The sequence below is a fragment of the Arachis ipaensis genome, chromosome B2 (assembly GCF_059453495.1).
Source record: "Arachis ipaensis isolate K30076 ecotype BB chromosome B2, ASM5945349v1, whole genome shotgun sequence".
NCBI classification, from domain to species: Eukaryota; Viridiplantae; Streptophyta; class Magnoliopsida; order Fabales; family Fabaceae; genus Arachis; species Arachis ipaensis.
In genome coordinates this window covers 2,144,920-2,166,261 of record NC_142437.1, presented here as the reverse complement: position 1 = coordinate 2,166,261, position 21,342 = coordinate 2,144,920, and the positions used below count along the sequence as shown (strand labels likewise).

The 21,342-nt window shown below is 27.6% G+C and overlaps 1 protein-coding gene and 1 pseudogene across 1 annotated transcript; one reads left to right on the top strand and one right to left on the bottom strand.

Annotated features, from left to right (window-relative positions):
• Nucleotides 1–5,395: 5,395 nt before the first annotated feature.
• On the top strand, nt 5,396–7,971 carry LOC107626547 (alcohol dehydrogenase 1-like; annotated as a pseudogene).
• A 722-nt stretch (nt 7,972–8,693) lies between these two features.
• Nucleotides 8,694–11,730, bottom strand: LOC107626546 (stearoyl-[acyl-carrier-protein] 9-desaturase 6, chloroplastic-like). Its single transcript, XM_016329449.3, has 3 exons — nt 11,428–11,730; nt 10,524–10,817; nt 8,694–9,485 (listed from the first exon to the last, which is right to left on the bottom strand). Exons 1-3 carry the CDS (start codon nt 11,728–11,730, stop codon nt 8,916–8,918), a joined length of 1,167 nt encoding a protein of 388 aa, XP_016184935.3. The 3' UTR covers nt 8,694–8,915.
• Between the last annotated feature and the right edge of the window lie 9,612 nt (nt 11,731–21,342).

Genomic DNA, 21,342 nt, shown 5'->3' with positions numbered 1-21,342 from the left:
ATTTTGAAGTAGAATATAAAAAGATTATAGTGCCTATATTTTTCAGTCATATTTACTTTAAAGATATTGTAGTTCTTGTAATGAACTAACAATATTTAAAAATGTGTTAACTAAAAATAAAATATTAGACTGTTAGACTAAAAAAATTAAATTATTATCTAAAAGGATTGATAAATACAAACAAAAATTGATGCCCTTCAAACTTTTCTCTTAACATTTTATACAAAAATATAATTATTTACTATTTTACATATTATTTCTTATTTTTCACATCCAATGTAAGCGAATTTGAAAATATATATTTCCTACCCTAAATTTACAGTCACTATAAGCAAAAATGAAAAAAAAAAATTTCAATGCATATTTTTGCTAACACTACCAGCGAAGTTGGGACAAAATAAACATGTCAGTTACTACACAAATTCAATTGTTTTCAACAACTTTAAATACCAATAAGGTAAAATCTCAATTTCGATCGAAAGAAAATATAAAAAATAAAAAATAATAATAAAAAATTTTAAATTGTGTTTTAGTTTAAATTTTAAAAAATTTATGATTTTATAAATTTATGAATTAAAAATAGAATAATTAACAATTTTTTAAAATTCATTAAAAATATCTTTTAATTTATTAATATCTAAAAAAATATCATAAAATTTTTTATATTTAAAAAAAATCATATAAAGTATAGCCTTTAAAATAGTATAAAAATTTAAACTTAAAATTTTCAAAATTTGACGTAATAATTATTACCGCCAGCAAAATATTTGTTGTACACTTAATTTTACTATTTATATGATAATTTTGTTAATATAATATTTTAATTATTTTCTAAATTACATATTATATAGATTTAGATTGAACTTTTTATTTTATTTTATTACGAATAATAACTGTTATTTTTAATTTGAAAAAATTTATGTTATAATTCATATGTTACCTTAAAAAGTTATACATAATTTTTTTAAAAGTAAAAGATTTTCGGTTATTTAAGTGCTAATGAATTAAATAATAATTTTTAATAAATTTTAAAAATTTGTTAATTATTTTGTTTTAAATTTATAAATTTATAAAAATACATATTTTCTAAAATATAAATTAAAACATGAAATTTAAATTTTTTATTATTTTATTTTTTAATATTTTATTTGAATCTAAATAAAAATATTTTTATTGATATTTTTTTAATTTAAAATTAAAAAATGTTAATATCTTGTTGAAAATAATAGAAGTAGTTGTGTAGAGTAGCATCTGTCCCAAATTTGTTGACAGTGCTAATGAAATTTTTTTGCTTACACCAACTGCGAAAATAAGAAATAATACCTAAAATGATAAATAGTTGTATTTTTGTATAAAATACTAAAATGCATCTGTCCCAAATGTATTTTTATATAAAAAAAAATTTGTTAAATAAAATAAACAAGAGATGAAAGATAGAGAAAGACTTAGAAAGATTATCTATAAAGTGGTCAAACAAAATTTAATATAAATGATCTCTATATAAATATAATACATGATAAAATTTAATAATATTATTTATTTGATCTATGTAATCGATCTCACCTAATAGAACAAAATTTTTGTGTTGTTGTTTAAAAAACTCGTTGAAATTATGGTTTATTAAGTTTTAATTCTTCTACATGGTTCCACCACTTACTATAATGTTGGACCAGTGGTGATTTTTTTATTTTGATTTTATGTTATGCTTTTAATGTACTTTTAACTCACTCCCTCTACTCCAATGGTTGTGCATCGTCAGCAAGTTCACAACATCCCTAACTTTATCAAAATAGGTTTATTAATTACTTTTCATTAAGATGCGTCAATATTATAGGTTTTTTTTCCCTTGATTTTAAAGTTGGGCCACCTCGTCTAATTTATTTAATCAAAGACGCTACATTAATTTCCCTTTAACATTATAACTAGGGGTGTACATGTTCGGGTCACATCGAATTTGACTTAATCTAGATTCAGTCCGAAATATAGATTGAGTCTAATTTTTGGACCCTAATCCGATCCTAGATCTGATGAAATCTACGCACTTTCGGGTCGGGTAAAAATCAGATAAAAATCGGGTCTTTAATATGTAAAAATCACCTAATCTCCAATCTTTATTTCACAATTTATATAGTAAAATTCACTTAAAAAAATATAACAAGAACCAACCCTTCTCTAAAATTATAGCGTAACCATAATCAATACTAATATTATCTAACACCAAATATTTAAATCAATACAAATAACACAATATTATGCATTTGTCTAAAGTCTTATGCATTTTAAACATAAAACATTAACTTATAATCTTATAAATGACTAATAACACAAAATATTAAGGTTTACAATATTTAAATTCCACATAAGAATATCCTCATCCATTACTAATAACACAAAATATTAATTGTGTATGATGACCGGGTCGAATTCGGGTGACCCGAGCTATAGCCCGGACCCGACCCGAAATAATGACTGGGTATATCTTTGAGACCCTTACCCGATTTTAGACCCGATGAAATCACATTAAATTAGTCCATAAAATATTCGGGACCAGACCAGATCTTCGAGTCGAGTCGGGTCATGTACATCCCTATCCACAACATCCCTTCACTTTGTCATGTTATTTGAGAACCAATGGGATATTCTGCACGTGTAGGTTAAGATGACACCAAAATAGGTTTATTAATTACTTTTCATTAAGGTGCGTCAATATTAGGTTTTTTCCCCTTGATTTTAAAGTTGGGCCACCTCGTCTAATTTATTTAATCAAAGACGCTACATTAATTTCCCTTTTAACATTATCAGACTATGAGCTTGTCAATGACATCTGATTTTCACTTCATATTTAAGAACCTTTTAATTTTTGACTTTTTTTTCCAATAAATAAAAGAAAAATTTTGTTATTATGTCCTAAGAACATAGATTAAATATACCATAAAAAAATTTTAATATTATTTATACATTAAAAACGTAAAAATATTTTTTTTATAGTATATTTAACCTATACCCTTAAAATATACGATAGCAAAATTCATAAAAAATTATATTAATATTTTATATAAAAATACAACTATTTACTATTTTACATATTATTTCTTATTTTTGCAGCCAATGTAAGCAAAATTAAAATTGTATATTTTCTGCCCTACTTTTACAATCAACTGATAACAATTAAAAAAGAAAATTTTCAATATAATTTTGCTGGCACTGATAACGAATTTAGAACACAACGGCTAATTTACACAGTTTTTACTATTTTCAAAGCTCATTTAACGTTAATAGAGAATAAATATCTAAAAAAATTAATTTTAAAATAAAAAATATAGGTAGACAATAAAAATATTAAACAATATAAATAATAGATATATTTGATGTTCATTTCACTAGGTGTACGGATGATTATTTTAATATTAAAATTTAGATAGTTAATTTAGAGGTGTAATATATTTTTATTTGATTGGTAGTTGTTCATATTATTCAAGATAATCATTGTTTATCTAGCACTCACCTTTTAAAATATAAATATAAATAAAAATATTTTATTTAGATATAAATAAAATATAAAAAATAAAAATAAAAATTTTGTTTTAGTTTAAATTTTGAAAAATGTGCTATTTCACAAATTTATAAATTTAAAATGACACTATTAACGATTTTTGAAAATTTATTAAAAATTATTCTTTAATTTATTAGTATCTAAAAAATTATCGAAACTTTTAATATTAAAAAAATTTATTATATAAAATATATATAATCATCTAAGGATGGCCGAAGAACTCAAATTTGGATTTTTAGAATTTGAGATAATAAATACCACCATCAAAATATTTGTTTATGCATTTTATTTTACAAATTAAATAATAATTTGATTGATATATTATTTTAATTATTTTTTGAATTACATAATTGCATAAATTTAGCTGTTGCCTTTATATGTTATTTCTAATTTTAAAAAAAATTATATTTTAACTCGTGCTATTTTAGAGGATTATATTTTTTAATATTAATAATCTTGGTAATAATTTTTTATGCGCTAATAAATTAAAAGATAATTTTTTTAAATTTTAAAAAATTATTAATTATTCTATTTTAAATTTATAAATTTGTTGAAATACAAATTTTTTAGAATTTAAACTAAAATACAAAATTTGAATTTTTATTCTTATATTAGAAGTATTCAATTTGTAATTAGCCAATTATGTTTTTAATCATAGTAATTAAGAGTAACATGAATATGATGTAATGTATTCAGTTTCGGTAGTTGATAAAGTAGTGGCTTATTTTTTATTTGACCACACATCAAGAAATTTGCCAAAAAATTTGCCAAGAAAGCAACAAATATCACTTGTGTTTCTTCTATCAATTCGATCTCCAGCAAAATGTGCATCGCAATAATAATCCACTAATTTAAAGGAATAAGTTTTCGGATACCATAAACCATAATTAGTAGTACCAAGTACATATCTAATGATTCTTTTTACTGTTGAAAGATGAGATTTTTTGGACTTTGATTGGAATCTTAAGCATACTCTAACACTTTGAATTATATCCGGTCTTGAAGATATGTAAGATACATTAAGTAATCAATCATTCATTTATATCTAGTCTCATCTACATCTCTTGCATGCCCATCTTTGTCTCGCTTGATGCTTGGATACATAGGAGTTTCCATAGGTTTAGCATATTCCAACTCAAACTTTTTGACAAGTTTCTTGGCATACTTCTATTGATGAACAAAGATGCCATCAACAATTTGCTTAATTTATAAGCCTAGAAAAAAGTGAGCTCTCCTATTATGCTCATATAAAATTTACTAGTCATAAACTTAGTGTAAAATCTGCACATAAATCTTTATTAGCAGAACCAAAAATGATATCATCAACATAAACTTGCACAAAAATAAAATGATCATTGAAATTTTTAATAAATAAAGTAGTGTCAAAGGCTCCTCTCTAAAAATTATTTTTCAATAAAAATAAGTTAAGCTTCTCATACCAAACTTTAGGAGCTTGTCTCAAATCGTATAAGGCTTTATCAAGTTTAAAAACATAATTTTAAAAAATTTTATTTTCAAAACTAAGAAGTTGAACCATGTAGATCTCTTTATCTATTATTGCATTTAAAAAAACACATTTTACATTCATTTAGAATAATTTGAAGTTACAATGAATTGCATAGGCTACGAGCAATCTGATAACTTTTATACAAACTACAAGAATAAAAGATGCATCAAAATCAGTTTGCTCTTCTGGATCATATTCTTAATTATATAACTTCTTTGTATTAAGTCCTGTGATTCTCTACTATATATGTACATTGATTCATTCATTATTCAACATTATATTATATCAAAGAAGATGAAGTTAAAGAACAATGTTATTGGTAATGGTGCAAGATTATGGAGAGAGTAAAAGAGGGAATAACTCATCAGTGACCAGGCCCTCCCTGTGTTCATCAGAGAGTGTGGGGAATGTTCTCACTGCAAGTCAGAGGAGAGCAACATATGTGACATTTTCAGGATCAACACTGATAGGAGTGTCATGATCCATGATCAAGAATCAAGATTCTCCATCAAGAGAAAATCAATTTATCATTTTGTTGGGACTTTCACATTCAGGGAAACTGTGGTTCATGCTGGATGTGTTGCAAAGATCAACCCTAAAGCACCACTTGATAAAGTTTGTGTTCTCAGCAATGGAATCTGCACATGTTTGCAACATCATCCTAGATTAATATATTTTTTCACGTTTTGTTTGTTGGTGATTCTGTTATCTGACAATTTAGTTTTTATTTTTATGTTTGTAGGTCTTGGTGCCACTGTCAATGTTGCAAAACCAAAATCTGGTTCTTCTGTTGTTGTTTTTGACTCAGGAATTGTTGGTCTTGTTCTATGTTATCCTCTACTTTTCTTTGTATTGCAGTTTTTATAGCTATGGATCAAGGACATTAGTGAGTAGTGACTTTTGTTCTTTTTTTAATCCAAATTTTTGGTTGCTGAAGGGGCAAGGATTTCTGGTGCATCAAGAATTATTGGGGTTGATTTAGTTTCCAGCCAATTTTAATTGGGGTTTATACGAGTTTCAAATGTTTGTGATATAAAAAGTTCAAATTTTATTTAAAAGATATTAGTTTATATTTTTAGAATAATTTAATTTAATTTGATATATTTTGATTTTGTTTATTTAATTACTAAATTGGGCTTTATGTTTGTGGGCTTAGGATTTTCTATATTTTAACCTAATAAGAGGTTATAAATACCTTATAAACTAGTGTAGTTGTATATAATGATTTAGAGGTTTAAAAATTTTTTTTTAGTTTTGTGATAAAACTATGACATTGACAAAATAGGTTGAGAAGTAGTGATTCGCTTTGTACTCAATTTTAATCTATCATTTTTGTTTTTATTTTAATTTAAATGTATCTTTTTTTATTCGGTTTGAATTCTTATCATCTTATTTATCTTTTTTCTTTATCATTTGGGATCAAAGTTCCGGTATTAGATTAATTCTTATTAATCTATATTGGTTCTTTTATATATAAAAAAGAGAATCTAGTGTCTGTCGCCTCTTTTTTTATGTTTTTGTGTTCATATTTTCGTTTGCGGTTCATTATTGTTTAGTCATTATTGTTAATTTTATTGTTTAAAAAAATAAAAAAACATACATACGGTGCAAAAAAAAGATAAAAAAAGAAAAATATAAGATTCGAGGATGAATCTTCTTTGTAATTATTGTCCTTTTCATATACTATTTTTTTACCTATAAGATTCGAGGACGAATCTTGTTTGTAGAGGAGGAGAATATGATATGTGTTTTAAATGTTCATGATATGAAGAGTTCAAGTGTTATTTAGAAAATATTAATTTATATTTTTAGAATATTTTAAATTAATTTGATGTATTTTGATTTTGTTTATTTAATGACTAGATTGGGCGTTATATTTGTGGGTTTAAGGTTTTCTATATTTTAACACAATAAGAGGTTATAAATACTTCATAAACTAGTGTAGTCGTAATATTGAATGATTCAGAAATTTGAAAATTCCTTTTTAGTTTCTTGATGAAACCATACATAGTGTGGACAATTGAGGTTCAGAAGTCTCTCTTTTGTTGCATCGGGAAAATTGAATAGAAAGTTGAGGAGTTTATTCGATTCAATTCGCAAACTATAGCGTTGACAAGTTAGGTTGAAGAGTTCCTTTCTTATTTAGTCAAAAATTAAATAAAAAATAGAGTAATTATCTTTATACTCAATTTTAATATATCTTTTTTTATTTTAATTTTAATGTATATTTTTTTATTCATCTTGTTTATCTTTTTTCTTTATCACATTCTCTCTAAATCAAATGTAGTAGATGATTAAGCATAGAGTATATTGAACAAGTTTTTCAAATCTACAAATTGTATTTACTTACTAATGTTATTTTCTCATTTTACTAATTGTTGAAGGCTAAAAAGTTTGGGGTTAATAAAATTGTGAACCGAAAATATCATAATAAATATGTACAAAAGGTTAGTTCATTCTAAGTTTTTTTTCAGTAATTATTTATACTTTCATAGAAGAAAGACTAAAATGTTAACGTTGTTCAATAGGTAATTGCTAAAATGACCAATAGAAACATAGATCGTTCTGTTAAATGTACTAGCAGCATCCAAAGTATGATCTCAACATTTGAATGTATCTATGGTGCAATTGAATCAAAATTTGTTCTTTTTTTAATTTGTTACTATAATGTTGTTATGATAAGTTATTTACTTATACTAAAACTTAAATATTCTCTTCCCTTTTTAGGCTTGGGGTGTTGCTGTTCTTCTTGGTGTACTAAGCAAAGATGATGCTTTTGAAACTCATCCTATATATGAACTTCTTGAATGAGAGGACTCTCAAGGATACCTTCTATGGTAACTACAAACCCCGAATCAATCTTCCTAATGTTGTGGAAAAGTACATGAAAGGGGTTAGCTTTGTATACTAAACTCTTCATTGCGATGGATATCCTTCTTCAGCGATGATCGAGTAGTTAATTAAACAAAAATATTTGATAACTAAAATAAATTATTGAAAAATAGACAAAATTTATTTTATTTAGTATTTATTAATTATAAATAAATATTAAATAAAATAAATTTTAGTTATTGTTTTTATCTTTAGTTCTTACTTCTTAGCATTACCTAATTAGGCAACATGTTGGTGAGGACTTTTAATGACTTTTCTTCCAATTTTAATTAGTGTTTAGTTTTTGTGTTTGATTGGGCCCCGGACTTAAACCTGTCTAGCCAAACATTCTGACAAAATAAATCTAATTGCCTAGTTGCTAATTTACATTGTTTTACCCAATCCAGTCGCATATTAGTTCAATATTTTGTTTAAATAAATATTAATGGTTCATATCTCGCAGTAGCAGCAAATTTTTAAAAATAGAATTCTAATTTATGATAAATTAATCTTTAGCTTATTAAACTAAAATATATTTTAAAAAAACGTAAAAATAACACAATATGACAAACTAATTCTATAATAATTTAGTATCAACTTTTATATAATATAAATAGGTTTATATATCATCTAATTAGTTTCAAAATAGCATAGCGCTTTTTGAAATATCAGACAATTATTGTTATATAAAACAATACTATGAAAGTTTCATTTCTGATCTTTAGCTTCCTGTGCACCAAGTGGGTCCAAATCTCATTTGATCAAGTGTTTTGTGACTTTTGTCCACTTATAGAAATAAGTGATCAATTTATTTCTTGAGAAATACTATTTGTATACTAAAATTAGCACTAAAATCAATCACCAATATATTTGTGTATAAATATATGTGTGGTTTAATTTATTTTTAAAGTGTATTTATATTCTAACATATATTTTATACTAGTGACTGATTTTAGTGTACACATATCTTAACTCTTATTTCTTTTATATTAATGACACTTCCTTGTTGAAAATCCAACTAAATTTGACACTATGTGTCTCTGTTTCATGTGCTCTCTCAGCAGCTCGTACTTGAAACCTTCTAATCTTGGGTGCTAGACCACACACAAAATCCTGTGCACGTCTTCCTTCAGAAGTTAAATCCTGTATCTTCTCTAATTTCCACCTGTCGATCAAAAACTCCAAAATGTCAGCATAATCATTGGCTGTGTAGACACCAAGTCGTTGTGCCACTGCAGCGAAGTGATGAAAGAGGTGTGGATCCTTCCCATCCTGCATCAAGTGTGCTGGCATTGTGATTCCTTTGCGCATCATGTTTGATATTGCAACCACTGCCTCTGTAGGATCCACTTCTAGAAGCTTCTCAACGATCTTTGTGTATGCATTCTCGTGACGCTTTTCATCTGCAGCAATGGTGCCACATATTCGCGCAAGCACTGGATCACCGTTTTCCTTAGCAAGCCGAGCCGTGTTGCCGTGTGAAATAAAAGTAGCCCGTTCTTGAAATGATGTGTACACAAATCCCATATATGGATTCTTGTCTATATCGCATTCCTACACCAAAATAATAAATATCAGATTAATTTTGAAGTAATGTAAAAATTTTAGAGAAATGTTAGATGAACAAATTAATTTTGTAACTAAGTTTAACTAAAATTTTTTTCTTATGTTTTTCTTCCTTTTTTTTTAACTTAAATTTTCTTATGTTTTTCTTCCTTTTTTTTTTTACTTAAATTTTTAGTTATCAATCTTTAAACTAATAGATCGATTTAATTGAATTTGATTATTAAAATAATTTAGTCACGTAGCATTATCTTAAATTTTAAGATGATGATGTAATGATACGTCTGCACTAGCTAATAATATTATTTAAGAGCTAAATCTTTCTCTTAATTTGTTTAAATTTATGTCTTGGCAAATAAAAGTTGAGATTCACATGTACATCATAGAATGAATCATTTAATTTTGGGAGCCATTTATATAAAGATGTCAAAAACGTCTTTTTTTTAAAATTAAAATTTAACACATATAATCAATTAAATTGTATTATTTTTATTAAAATTAGATCGGATAAATCAGTTTAGCAAAAAAATTAATAAATTAAATTTTGAACCAATATAAATTAATATTTTTTATAAAATATTATTACAATATCCCTATTATAAAAACATAACTAAAATATCCCTATTATATATATATATATATTGAAAATTTTAAATTCTAACCCAGGATATAGAAGTAAAGAGCTAGAATTTAAAATTCTCAAAATTAATATATATAATAAGAGTATTTTAGTCATTTTATATAATAGAAGTATTGTAATCATTTTTTATAAAAAATAATATTAATTTAGACGAATTCAAAATTTGATTCACAGTTAAATTAATTTGTCTGACTTAATTTTGACAAAAATAACATAATTTAAGTGATTATATGTGTTAAATTTTAATTATTAAAAAGTATCTTTAGAAAAAGACATTTTCTGTGTCTTGATGTGGGAGCATCCTTTAATTTTTACACTCCATATTGTGAATAGATATTTGTTGATTTAGTAAACAAGACAATTAGTAGCAGCAAGAAAATGCATCTTACCATGCCAGCTGCAATCAAGTAATGGATGGTCCTCTCAATCATACGCATATCAACTCGTCCTGAAAGGTACAAATAAGTTCGGAGCAAGTCTCCATGCCTATTCTCTTCTGCGGTCCAAGCCCGAGACCACACTGCCCATGGGCTTGTGCATGAGCCCGTCTTATCCGCCACGCCATCGAGCTGGTTGAGCCTTGTTTGATAAGTCGGCAAAGCTTCCTCCGTGATCATATCACCCACCAAAACCACAAAATAATCGTCTGGAAGTTCAGCTGTCCGATCTCTTAGAGCCCTCAACTAAGTATTTTGAATCAATATATATCATGAGTTAGTATTAAATAATATCATTATATCAACAAACGGTGTCAATTTAAGTAAAGTTATACCATTTATAATTTTTTGTTTTTTGTAAACTTGATGTATATATGAAATTCAATAACAAATAATAAAGATTATTTATATTAAATTCACCGATATCAAAACATAATGAACAACTAATTATTGAAGAATCCTTTTGTTTATGTATTTTTTGAACAAATATATTAATAAGTTGGTTTTTAAGTATATAAAAAGTATTATAACAAACGATTTTAGATTGGCATGAAATTTTCTAGAAATAATTAAACATATAAGCTTCTAATCTGTCTCTTGATTTTCCTAAAACATTATATTATTCTTAAGATGGAAAAGTACAATCAATCTATATTATATTATTCTTTCTCTTTAAAATTTTCCTTTTTTTTTTATACAATAATAACTCAGACCCTTTACTTTTATTTGTTCACTAATTATTGTTAGATTATTGGTTTAAAAAGAAAATTAATTCCCTAACAAAACCGCATTAAATAATAGTTTAGCGACAAAACATAGATAATATCCAAGCCTGAATACAAAATTGCGATCTCACCTTATTGTTGAAGTCCTCGTCCGGCAGGGAGAAGTCCGGTAAAAAATCAAGAGGCTGCCAGCTTTGCTCAACGGGCTTGACAAGTGGCAAGATGCACTTTGAAACCCAACCCTCAAGTGACTTGAAAACTTCAATCTTCTCTGGTGGGATTGCGTATGATTCAGGGGTTCTTATTAGTGTTGAAGAAGGTGCATTTGGAAGTGTAGGTTTACGTGCATGTGGCTTGGAGACTTTGGATTGTCTGTGATGGAAACCATTATGGTCCCATCCAAGTGATACCATCTTGGCTGTGAACGTCGACATTGCTTGCAAGTTGCAATAGCATTGTCCTCATACATGATTATATATAGTAGAGCGTATTAAATTTAGGATTAATTTACTCTTTTAACCTTATTAATTCACATTGTTCACACATTGTTTAAAAATATTGTTGGTTAACTATACTTTTTTTATATATTATTGTTTCTCTTTCGTCATTTTCGAATAAATTTAAAAAAATTTTAAAATTTAATTTATTTTAAGAATTCAATTTGAATGGAGTGTTAATATAAAATAATTTTACGTATATATTCAGTCATGTATCACATCAATAAAAAATTTACTGTACAATTTGAATTGATTTAAAAAAAATTAATCCGATAAAAGTTATATAGTTTGTTGTAATTTGGATTATATATATCGATTTGATTTTATTTTATTTTTAATCCGATCTAATACCATCCGAACTATTGGGTTTGGATTGGTTGAGGTTTATTAGGTTTTTAAGAAAATTTTAAGATTTTATTATTAAAAAATAGAAACAATTTTAAGTTAGTAAAATAAATAAATAAATTTTATTTTATATTCATAAAAAGTTTTTTAAATAATAATAATAATAATAATAATAATAATAATAATAATAATAATAATAATAATAATGACTAAAATAATAGTATATAACAAATTAAACATATTATATATAAAATTTAAATTTAATAATATGGTATTTTTTATAATAATATTATTTTGGTATTTTTTTAAAAATCTTTTGAATAAGCAAAATAATTTGATGTTATGTCTATCTCATGTAAAAATATACTTTTTATCTATTAATTATATTTAAGTACAACAATATAAAAGTTTATTTATTTATTATATTAAAACATTTTTTTAATTTATTAAAAAATATGATAATTTTATCTTTTATAAAAAGATACTTTTTATTATTTTTTAGTATTTTTACTCTAACTTAAAAAAAATAGTCAAACACATTAAAATTAAAAAAATATTTTAAAAATAAATTTCTTTTTTTTTCCTCACTTAATAACATCCAAACAAGCATTATTAATTTAATTGCAAAGTCTACTTATTACTGTATTCATGGCATACAAAACTTTTTCAACTAAACCAGTTGCTACAAGTTAAACCATTCAATAAATATTACATATGTTTAAAATAAAAGAATATACTTTTTTTTTTCTATCTCAACCACCTTTGAAAAAAAAACTAATAATTTCATTATATTTTGAGAACTAAGTTTTAAGGTTTCATTTTGAGAACTAACTAGTTGGCTAGTGTTATGAAGTTCATTATCAATTTATCACTACTAAAGTGCTTGTTGGTCTGTTTTTTAATTTTTTTAATCATAAAAAGAATAATTATAATTTAGTATTTAAAGAATAATTATAATTTAGTATTCAAAAGCATACGTAAGAAGTTTAACTTGAAAGAATCAAGTTTGACTTCTCATAATAATCATTTTGAAATTATTTCTACAAAACTGTGAGGCAAAAATGAGAGTCAAAAAGAAAAAATGTGAGGGAGAACAAAATTCAAATCAAACTATTTTCAATATATATAGGTATAAAATTTTTTTTGGTGGGTTAATTCATTTATTTGTTTATAGTTTTTATATTAGATCAAATTTAATAAGTAAATTATTGTTGTTTGTTAAGTTTAATAAAATAAGTTTTTACTTAATATATAACTCAGTAAAGCAATTTATATTTAATTTTTCCTAAAGTTTGACTTGCCCTCTCACCCATGACCCATGCATGTGGGTCATTCTTCCCTGCATGCTTTTCTTTTTATGTATCAATTGTTAACAAAAGTTAGGCATCAATCCTTCTGTCAGCGATTTAAAAGTTAGAGGATTTTTTGGTGGTTTATCTTATTTAAAAGTTACACCTGCTTAGTTGCTTATGAAAACTATATCAATGCCCCGATGCAAGTTAAAAAAAAAATGAAAGTATATCAATGAATGACATTGCAACCCAATTAATCGTGCCTAACTTTTGGAAGAAATGTGTTAAAAGTAATAAATTGCCATTAATTAAACCTACTGCTGGCATATATTTCATTAACGACATTTTTTCTAGGAATTAATCTATCTATTTAATTTTAATTTTAATTTTAATTTTAATTTTAATCCTATACAATCCAGTCGTTCTTTCCTTAAGTGTCAACCTCTTATTTTCTAATTTCTACCTTTGTTTTTCTTTCCTTCTCTATTATGTCTTTTCCAATTTCCAACCTATCTCAACTATTGATTACACGTTTTTGTTTATCTCTTCTTTTGGTCCAAAAGAACAGCTGCATTTAATGTTTCCACTTCCTGATTTCATTATTTACGACTATTATTCAAACTAGTGCGTTGTCCTCGCGGGTCTTGTACCACAAGACTATTTGAATGTGCATTGAGTATTGTTGTCGGCTGCTTACACAACTTATTAGGCTGCACATGGATCGGATTGGATCGGATATAGCCTAAAATTTTATTCGATCTGCACTGCACTCATTGGATCGAATTGGATACGATATTCGCATTTTTTGAAGCCGGATCTGATCCGATCCGATCCGCACGGATGTCGGATATATCCGCATAACACAAAAAAAATATTTTAAGATTCTGTTTGGTTATTTTTACAAAAAAATATCCAAAAAATTTATTTTTTATTTGTTTAAGCCTATTTACTCCTAAAATATTATAAATAATAGTTCTCTTGAATAACAAAAACAAAATAATAACATAAGAATAAGTTTAATTATTCTAAGTTAAAGTACAACATCAAAAATTAAAAACAAAATATCATAAAATTCATAAAATAACACACTAAAATTCATATCACATTAAAGTTTACTTTCTTAAACTATGCTAATTATATGTGATGTGCGGATATGTAGATTTGCAGATCGGATCCGCGGATATCACTGCCGAATCCGCAATCCGATCCTACCATAGTGCGGATCGAATAATATCCGCAAAATTCAGATCGGATGCGGATAATTACTATGGATATGCGGATATTATCCGATCCATGTGCAGCCCTACAACCTATTGATGGCCAAAAACGAAGCAGGAAGTAGCATGGGAATATATTAATATAGTCGTTCAAGTTAGAATAGGAATAGAAAAAATATATAAAAAAAATTGTGTAAAGTATTCTTTATTTGGATATATTTGAGTTGTGAGTTCGAAATAAATATTTCGTATATAAAATATAAAATTAATTTTTATCACATATGCTACTAATATACTCTATTTTGCATGGACATTGACACAGATATGAGACATGACACGACATGGTAATGAGCGAAAACCAGAGTTTATGGATATCGACAAGTGCACCGGATCATTCAAGTAATACCACGGTAAGTGAATATCGTTTCCACAAAGATTAAAAACTAAGTATGCAATATCGAATTAAATTACTAATTAACTCAATAGAACCTGAACTGAGAATTGTTGTGATTTACTGAAAACTTAAAAGGCTTGAAACTTGAAGTTGAATGTTTCGGGCAGTGTTGTTGAATTGGAGAAAATCAATAGTAGTGAATGTTTAGAACTTTGGAGATGTTTATGTCCTTAGAAAAATTAACTTTGTTAACTTAGTTTTACAGTTTACAAATTTCTGTTTACGACGAATCTAAAGTAATCGATTTTCGATATCTTGGCTCCTCGGTCTCTCTTTAATTAACCAACCACCAATGTTTTGATCAATTGATTAATCAAAGAGGTTAAGTTCAAAAATTCGATTCAATTTTTCAAAGAGAAAACATAATTTTCAAGAATTGTCCTAATTCGGATTATATGTCACATATGCAAAACTAGGGTAATAAAAAATCATGTATTGTTGCACACTTACAAAATCTCTTACGTCTAGTTGATTTAAAAAGCTATGTGAAAGAGTTTTCAAGCACGATTTGAAAAACTATTCTGTCGAATCAGTTAATAGACCTAAAACAGGATTAGCACATCTGTCGATGCTACTAATTCTTTATTGATGAAGAATGAAATACTCAATCATAAACAGATTAATGCAAAACTTTAAAATAAAAAAAATATAGATTAATAAACCATCAAAATATGAACAGAGCTCCTAATCCTTTGACAAAGGCTTAGTGACTCATGGAAAATTGAAAAACAAAACAAAAGAAAAAAAGAATAAGAGAGACATGTGAGGCATCCGAAGATCCTTCCCTCACTGCTTGTTTCTTTCTGTGAGTTATCTCACTTATTTAAACTTTAGATTTTCTAATAATTCAAATTCAAATTCAAAACTAAATCTTATCTTAATTAGAAGTAATTAAGAGAATTTTCTAATTCAACTAGAAACAGAATAAAAAATAGAATAAAATAAAATTCAAATTTAATCAAATACAAATATTCTTCAATCTTCAGAATGGAATAAAATCATATTTTTATTGGCGTATAATGAACTTCTCTAGAATGGCATTTTGCTGAGGAAATCGAGCTTTGGCGTGTAAGGCTGAGCAGTGGTGTTACACGCAACCTTTACTGTTGATCAAGGCATGGCACGCCTTCCCACGACGTGGCATGTCCTTTGCTGAAGTTCTTTATTGGGCATGGCACGCACTGCATAGCGTGGCACGCTTCTTTGCTGAAAACAGGTTCGTGCATACGCATGAGTGATGCGTACGCATGACGTGAATTTCTTTTTTACTGTGTGGCACGCATTCCCAGTTTGTGGCATGCCTTGCACAACGTGGCACGCTTCAATTTGATGCGGTTAACTTGTGCATATGCATGGAAAATGCGTACGTATGATCAGAGACTTTTTGATACCCGTGCGTACGCAAAACACTTTGCTCATTTGAGAAGCTTTGTTATGTTACTCTTTTGATCCTCCTTCTTTGCTACTTGATTTTCTCATCTTTAAATCTTGTATTATCCTTAAAAATACTCTAAAAATATTTAGTAGGAACTAATAATCTAAATTAATGAGATTAAGAGAAGATTAGGCTCTTAAATCTAAGAAAACAAAAGAAAAACATATAAAAAACAAAATAAAAACTACTAAAGATGCGGACGCATCATACGGGATACGCAAGCACCCTAATTTAAAATATAAATTAATTTTTTAATTATTTTTAATGTCTTTTTTTATGATATAACGTATTTAAAATATTTTTTGTTTTAATACATAATAATATATACTATTTCTAAACTCATTTCAAGAATATATATTAAGAATAAGGCTAAACACGCTTATACGTGATGATATTTAAATGTATTTAAGCGTGTCCGAAGAAGAATTTCTTGTTTTTATTAAAATACAAAAAGACATGCATGTCGAAGAGTGTCGAAAAATATCATATTTAAAATGTATTCAACTCACCGATACGATAAATCAAGAAAATATACGTGCTTCATAGCTAATACTTTTTGCCGTTAAAGATGGCAAGCATTTATTAATTAAATTTATAAATATCTATATACTTACATATATCAATATAGTTTTTGTTTCTTTTAAAGTGTTTTATAAATATAGGTATTATTAATATATGGATTTTTATACTTATTGTTGAGTGTATATGGTATAATTACTTAATTTATTATTTTAAAATTTTTAAAGTAATTCAAATTGTACATATACATAACTGAATTATATATTTAATAATATTTCTATAACTAATACAGGATTATAACTATTAACATAGATTTATGTGATATTGTATTTAAAATAACTTTTAAAGCCACCTACCTAATAAGTTATCCATATTAAATATTGAGGTGGCAACATTTACTAATAACACACCCACCTATCTTTCTCGTTCTTGTGTTCATTGTTGAGGTAAGATAATTAAGCCACCTACTGCTTCCATCAATTAAGTCTTTTGTAAAGAGGTATTTATATTTTTTGAAAGTATAAATTTTTTATTTTATGTGTGATAAATTAAAAAATTTATGTATTTATATTTGTAGTTTTTAAAAGATAAATATATTTTTAAAAATATTTAAAATAAAATTTTTAGAGATAACTTATATTTATCAAAATTAAAAAATTTAATATAACTTCATATATTAATTAATATTTAAATTTAATTTTTATATTTTTTTTGATAGACAACGGGACATAAAGCCCAAAAATAAAAAACTAAACAGAAACTATCTTAAAAAATACAATTCTAATGAAGTCTGCATGGAAGTTTAAAGAAATACATGAGAGAATAGAAAAGAAAAGGTGACATTCCGGCTGAAGTTCATATTCTTGCCAAGCCAATTTATCTGTACAAGCATTTGCTTTTCGAAACTCATGATGGATGTTCCAATTACTTAGCCTACTGCAGCGATCTTTATTAATAGTCAAAACTAATGCTCTTGTAAAGTGTAACTCGATGATTTCTTGAAGGTAAAGACTAATTACTAATTTAGAATCCACTTCCATACAAATATTCATGTAACCAAAGTTTAGGGCCAAGTAAACCCAACAAAATACCCCAAAATTTTGCTAGAGTCACTGCATAGCTCCCTAGATTTGCACTACAGCAAGCCAAGAACTTTCTTTCATGGTCTCTTATATATACCACTACAAGCTGTCTGACCGTCTTTTGTAACAGAGTCATCGGAATTAAGCTTAATTAATGAAAGGAGGGTTTGGGGGGATCCAACAAATTTACTTTTCAGCAAAGCATCCAACTCTTTTTCTTACCTGAGTTATCTCATCATGCGTTGAGTTATACTCTTTAGCTAAGTGCACCGCCAAATCATGGATCTTACTTTCATCTACTGCATTGTCTCCCTCAAAAACATGTTTGTTACGACAATACAAAGAGAGCATAGGGTGCAAGCAAACAACAAGGGCCAAGTAATGCCTTGGTACTGGGATTGAGTAACAACCAGGAAAAGAGGAATTGGTTAAAGAACGTATCAGATCTCAATGAAGTATCCATACTCTTCCACGTATTATTTGCGACTCTACAGTTATGAAGGAAGTAGAACAAAGACTTTGTAGAAGAACACAAACTGGGCAAGTATTGTCTTGGGTCATGTGCCTACGGACTCGAACCTCATTTGTTTAAAGGGTTTCATTAGCAACTAGCTAAAGAAAGGTGCACAACCTTTGGGGGCTTCAACTTTCCAAATTCTGAAAAATAAATCAGCCTTAGAGTCCTTAGGGGATTTAAGTAAAGGAAGCATGCTGACTTTATGCTAAATCTATCATTAGAATTAAGAAGCCACGCTACCTGATCATCCCCTAAGTTTACTTCAAGAGCCTTCAAGGATGAGAAAACAGTGACCCAATCGTCTCTTAAAACCTCTGCAATTACCTAAATCCCAATTGCAACTTGTTGCATATTCATTGACCATGTCATTCAGCATATCCTTCGATATATCTGATTGAGCAAAGTCTTTAAGTTTATTCATGTCGGATCCAATGATCTTTCCAAAACCGAGAGCTATTACCATCACTGATCCGTCATACCAAATTCTTTTCAAATTTGGGCCATACTTGCTAATGTGAAATTTGGCAAAATCACAACTCGGCAAGTGCACCGAATCGTATTAAGTAATACCATGGGAGTGGGTTATCGTTCCCATGAGAATTAACGGACTGAGCACGCAAGAGTTAATCGATTGTTCTAACTAGACAATTACAATTTAGGGTTTCAGTAACATCAAATAGAAAAAATAGAAGATTCAATGAAAGCAATTTATAAACTGTTGAGAGAAGAATATGAATGGAATGCTAAGGTTTCAGAGATGTTTAAAACTTCAAGAAAAATATTTTTTATTATCTATCTTGACCATACAAAGATTTATCTTACGGCGAACCCTAATTAACCGAACTCCAATCCCTTGGTAGTCCGAGTTTCCTTAACTTAACAAATGTCAATCCTTTGATCAATTAATTACGCAAAGAGGTTAAGCACACGTACTGATTCACAAGCCACACAATTCTTAAGATTTAAACTTAATTGCTTCAATATCACTTATCAAGCTAAGTTCAAAACTTTTAGAAATCGAGAGAAAAGGTTTTCAAGCTTAATTCTATCAAACAGTCTTTTTCAAGAAGCTTATAAAATTCAATTAGGATTTAAACTATTTCCCAATCAACTCAAACTCTTGAGATGAAGAACGAAAACCAAATTCTTAAGAAAACATTAATGCATAGTTCAAGAATAGACAAGTAAGAACATTAATCCATGGTAATAAATAGAGCTCCTAACCTTAACAAAAGGAGATTAGTTGCTCATGATCAAAAGAAAATCTAGAATTATGAATTGTCAAAACTGCCGAAGAAGAAGCTCGCATATGTGACTCCTTTTCTTTTTATACTAACCCTAAGACAAATTCAAAATTCAAAACTAATTCAAAATAGAAAACTCAATCAAATCCAATCTCATTAATTAGGTTTTTTCCTAGAATTTTTCCTTCAAGATAAGTTTCTTTGATCTCCTCTACAATTGACAATTAATGCTTGACTTCATGGGCTTATGTTAAGTCTTGAATTAATCACTTAAGCGTTTGAAGAATTAGAGGATTTGGTGAGTGAATTAAGGCATCTGGGAGTGGCCCATTTGGTGCGTGAAACGCACCCTTTCATGCGTGCAATGCATGGCCTACACTTGGGAATGTTGGCCTCTGTTTCATACTTCACGTTACATGCATGGATACCCACGTCGCACGCATAGCCTGTTTTTGTGCAATTGCTCTCTGTTTGACGTTTCACGTTGCACGCATCCTTATGCCCTTCATCCCAACCATCTCAGAACCTCTTTCTTTCTGAATTTTCCAATGCTTTAGCATGAGCCACTCCAAGTCCTTTGGTGTATCTTGGTTTGTTCGGATCCTAATTCGTCATAGCCCTCTTATTCTTGCATTCCTTGACTCCATGTCCCAATCTTTCACCGTTTAAATAATAATGATCTTGTAATTTCTCATATTAGAAATGAATCTAAGTATTAAGTAGATCATCTCTTTTAAGATAAAAACCTGTTAAGAGGAGTTTAGCATCATCTAGAGCTACCTTAACTCTTAAAAAAGTTCTCATCAGTTTAGTATCTCTCCATGAATTCTCTACCTCTAAAACTAATTTCATCATGTCTCCTATAATTTTTTATATATCTCTCTATTAACTCTAAAGTAGGCACCCCACGAATCTGTACCAAAAAATTCATAAAATTATGCAAATATTGATTGGCTCTTCATATATTCTTGTAGGTTTAGCAAATATCCTGTAATGCTTTAAAGCCCACCGTTTTAGCACATGCTTGCCTTTTTTCTTATTCTTGAAACATATCAAAAGTATATTTTTTTCAATTTCTGAGATAGCTAATTCCGCAGGATAACCCTATATCCTCAAAACAACATTCCTGCATGCTTTCAAATTTAATTCTTTCTTAGTTATGAGTTTGTCAATGAGATTCAAGAAGTCTTTTTTAAAGTCATGTTGTACATGCTTTTTTATTCTAATTGTTTTACCTTCTATTGACTCCGTATTCTCAATTCCTCTCACTTTCATATATGACATTGCTCTTGATTTGCACAGAGTAATATTGTTGCTGATAGTGTGTGGTTACAAGTTGATGTGTGTTAGTGAATCTCTATAATGGAGAAACTCCTTAATATGGAGAAGAACTAGACGTTTCTACTGTTGACTCTTTTGTTATGAGAGAGAGAGGGAGAGGGAG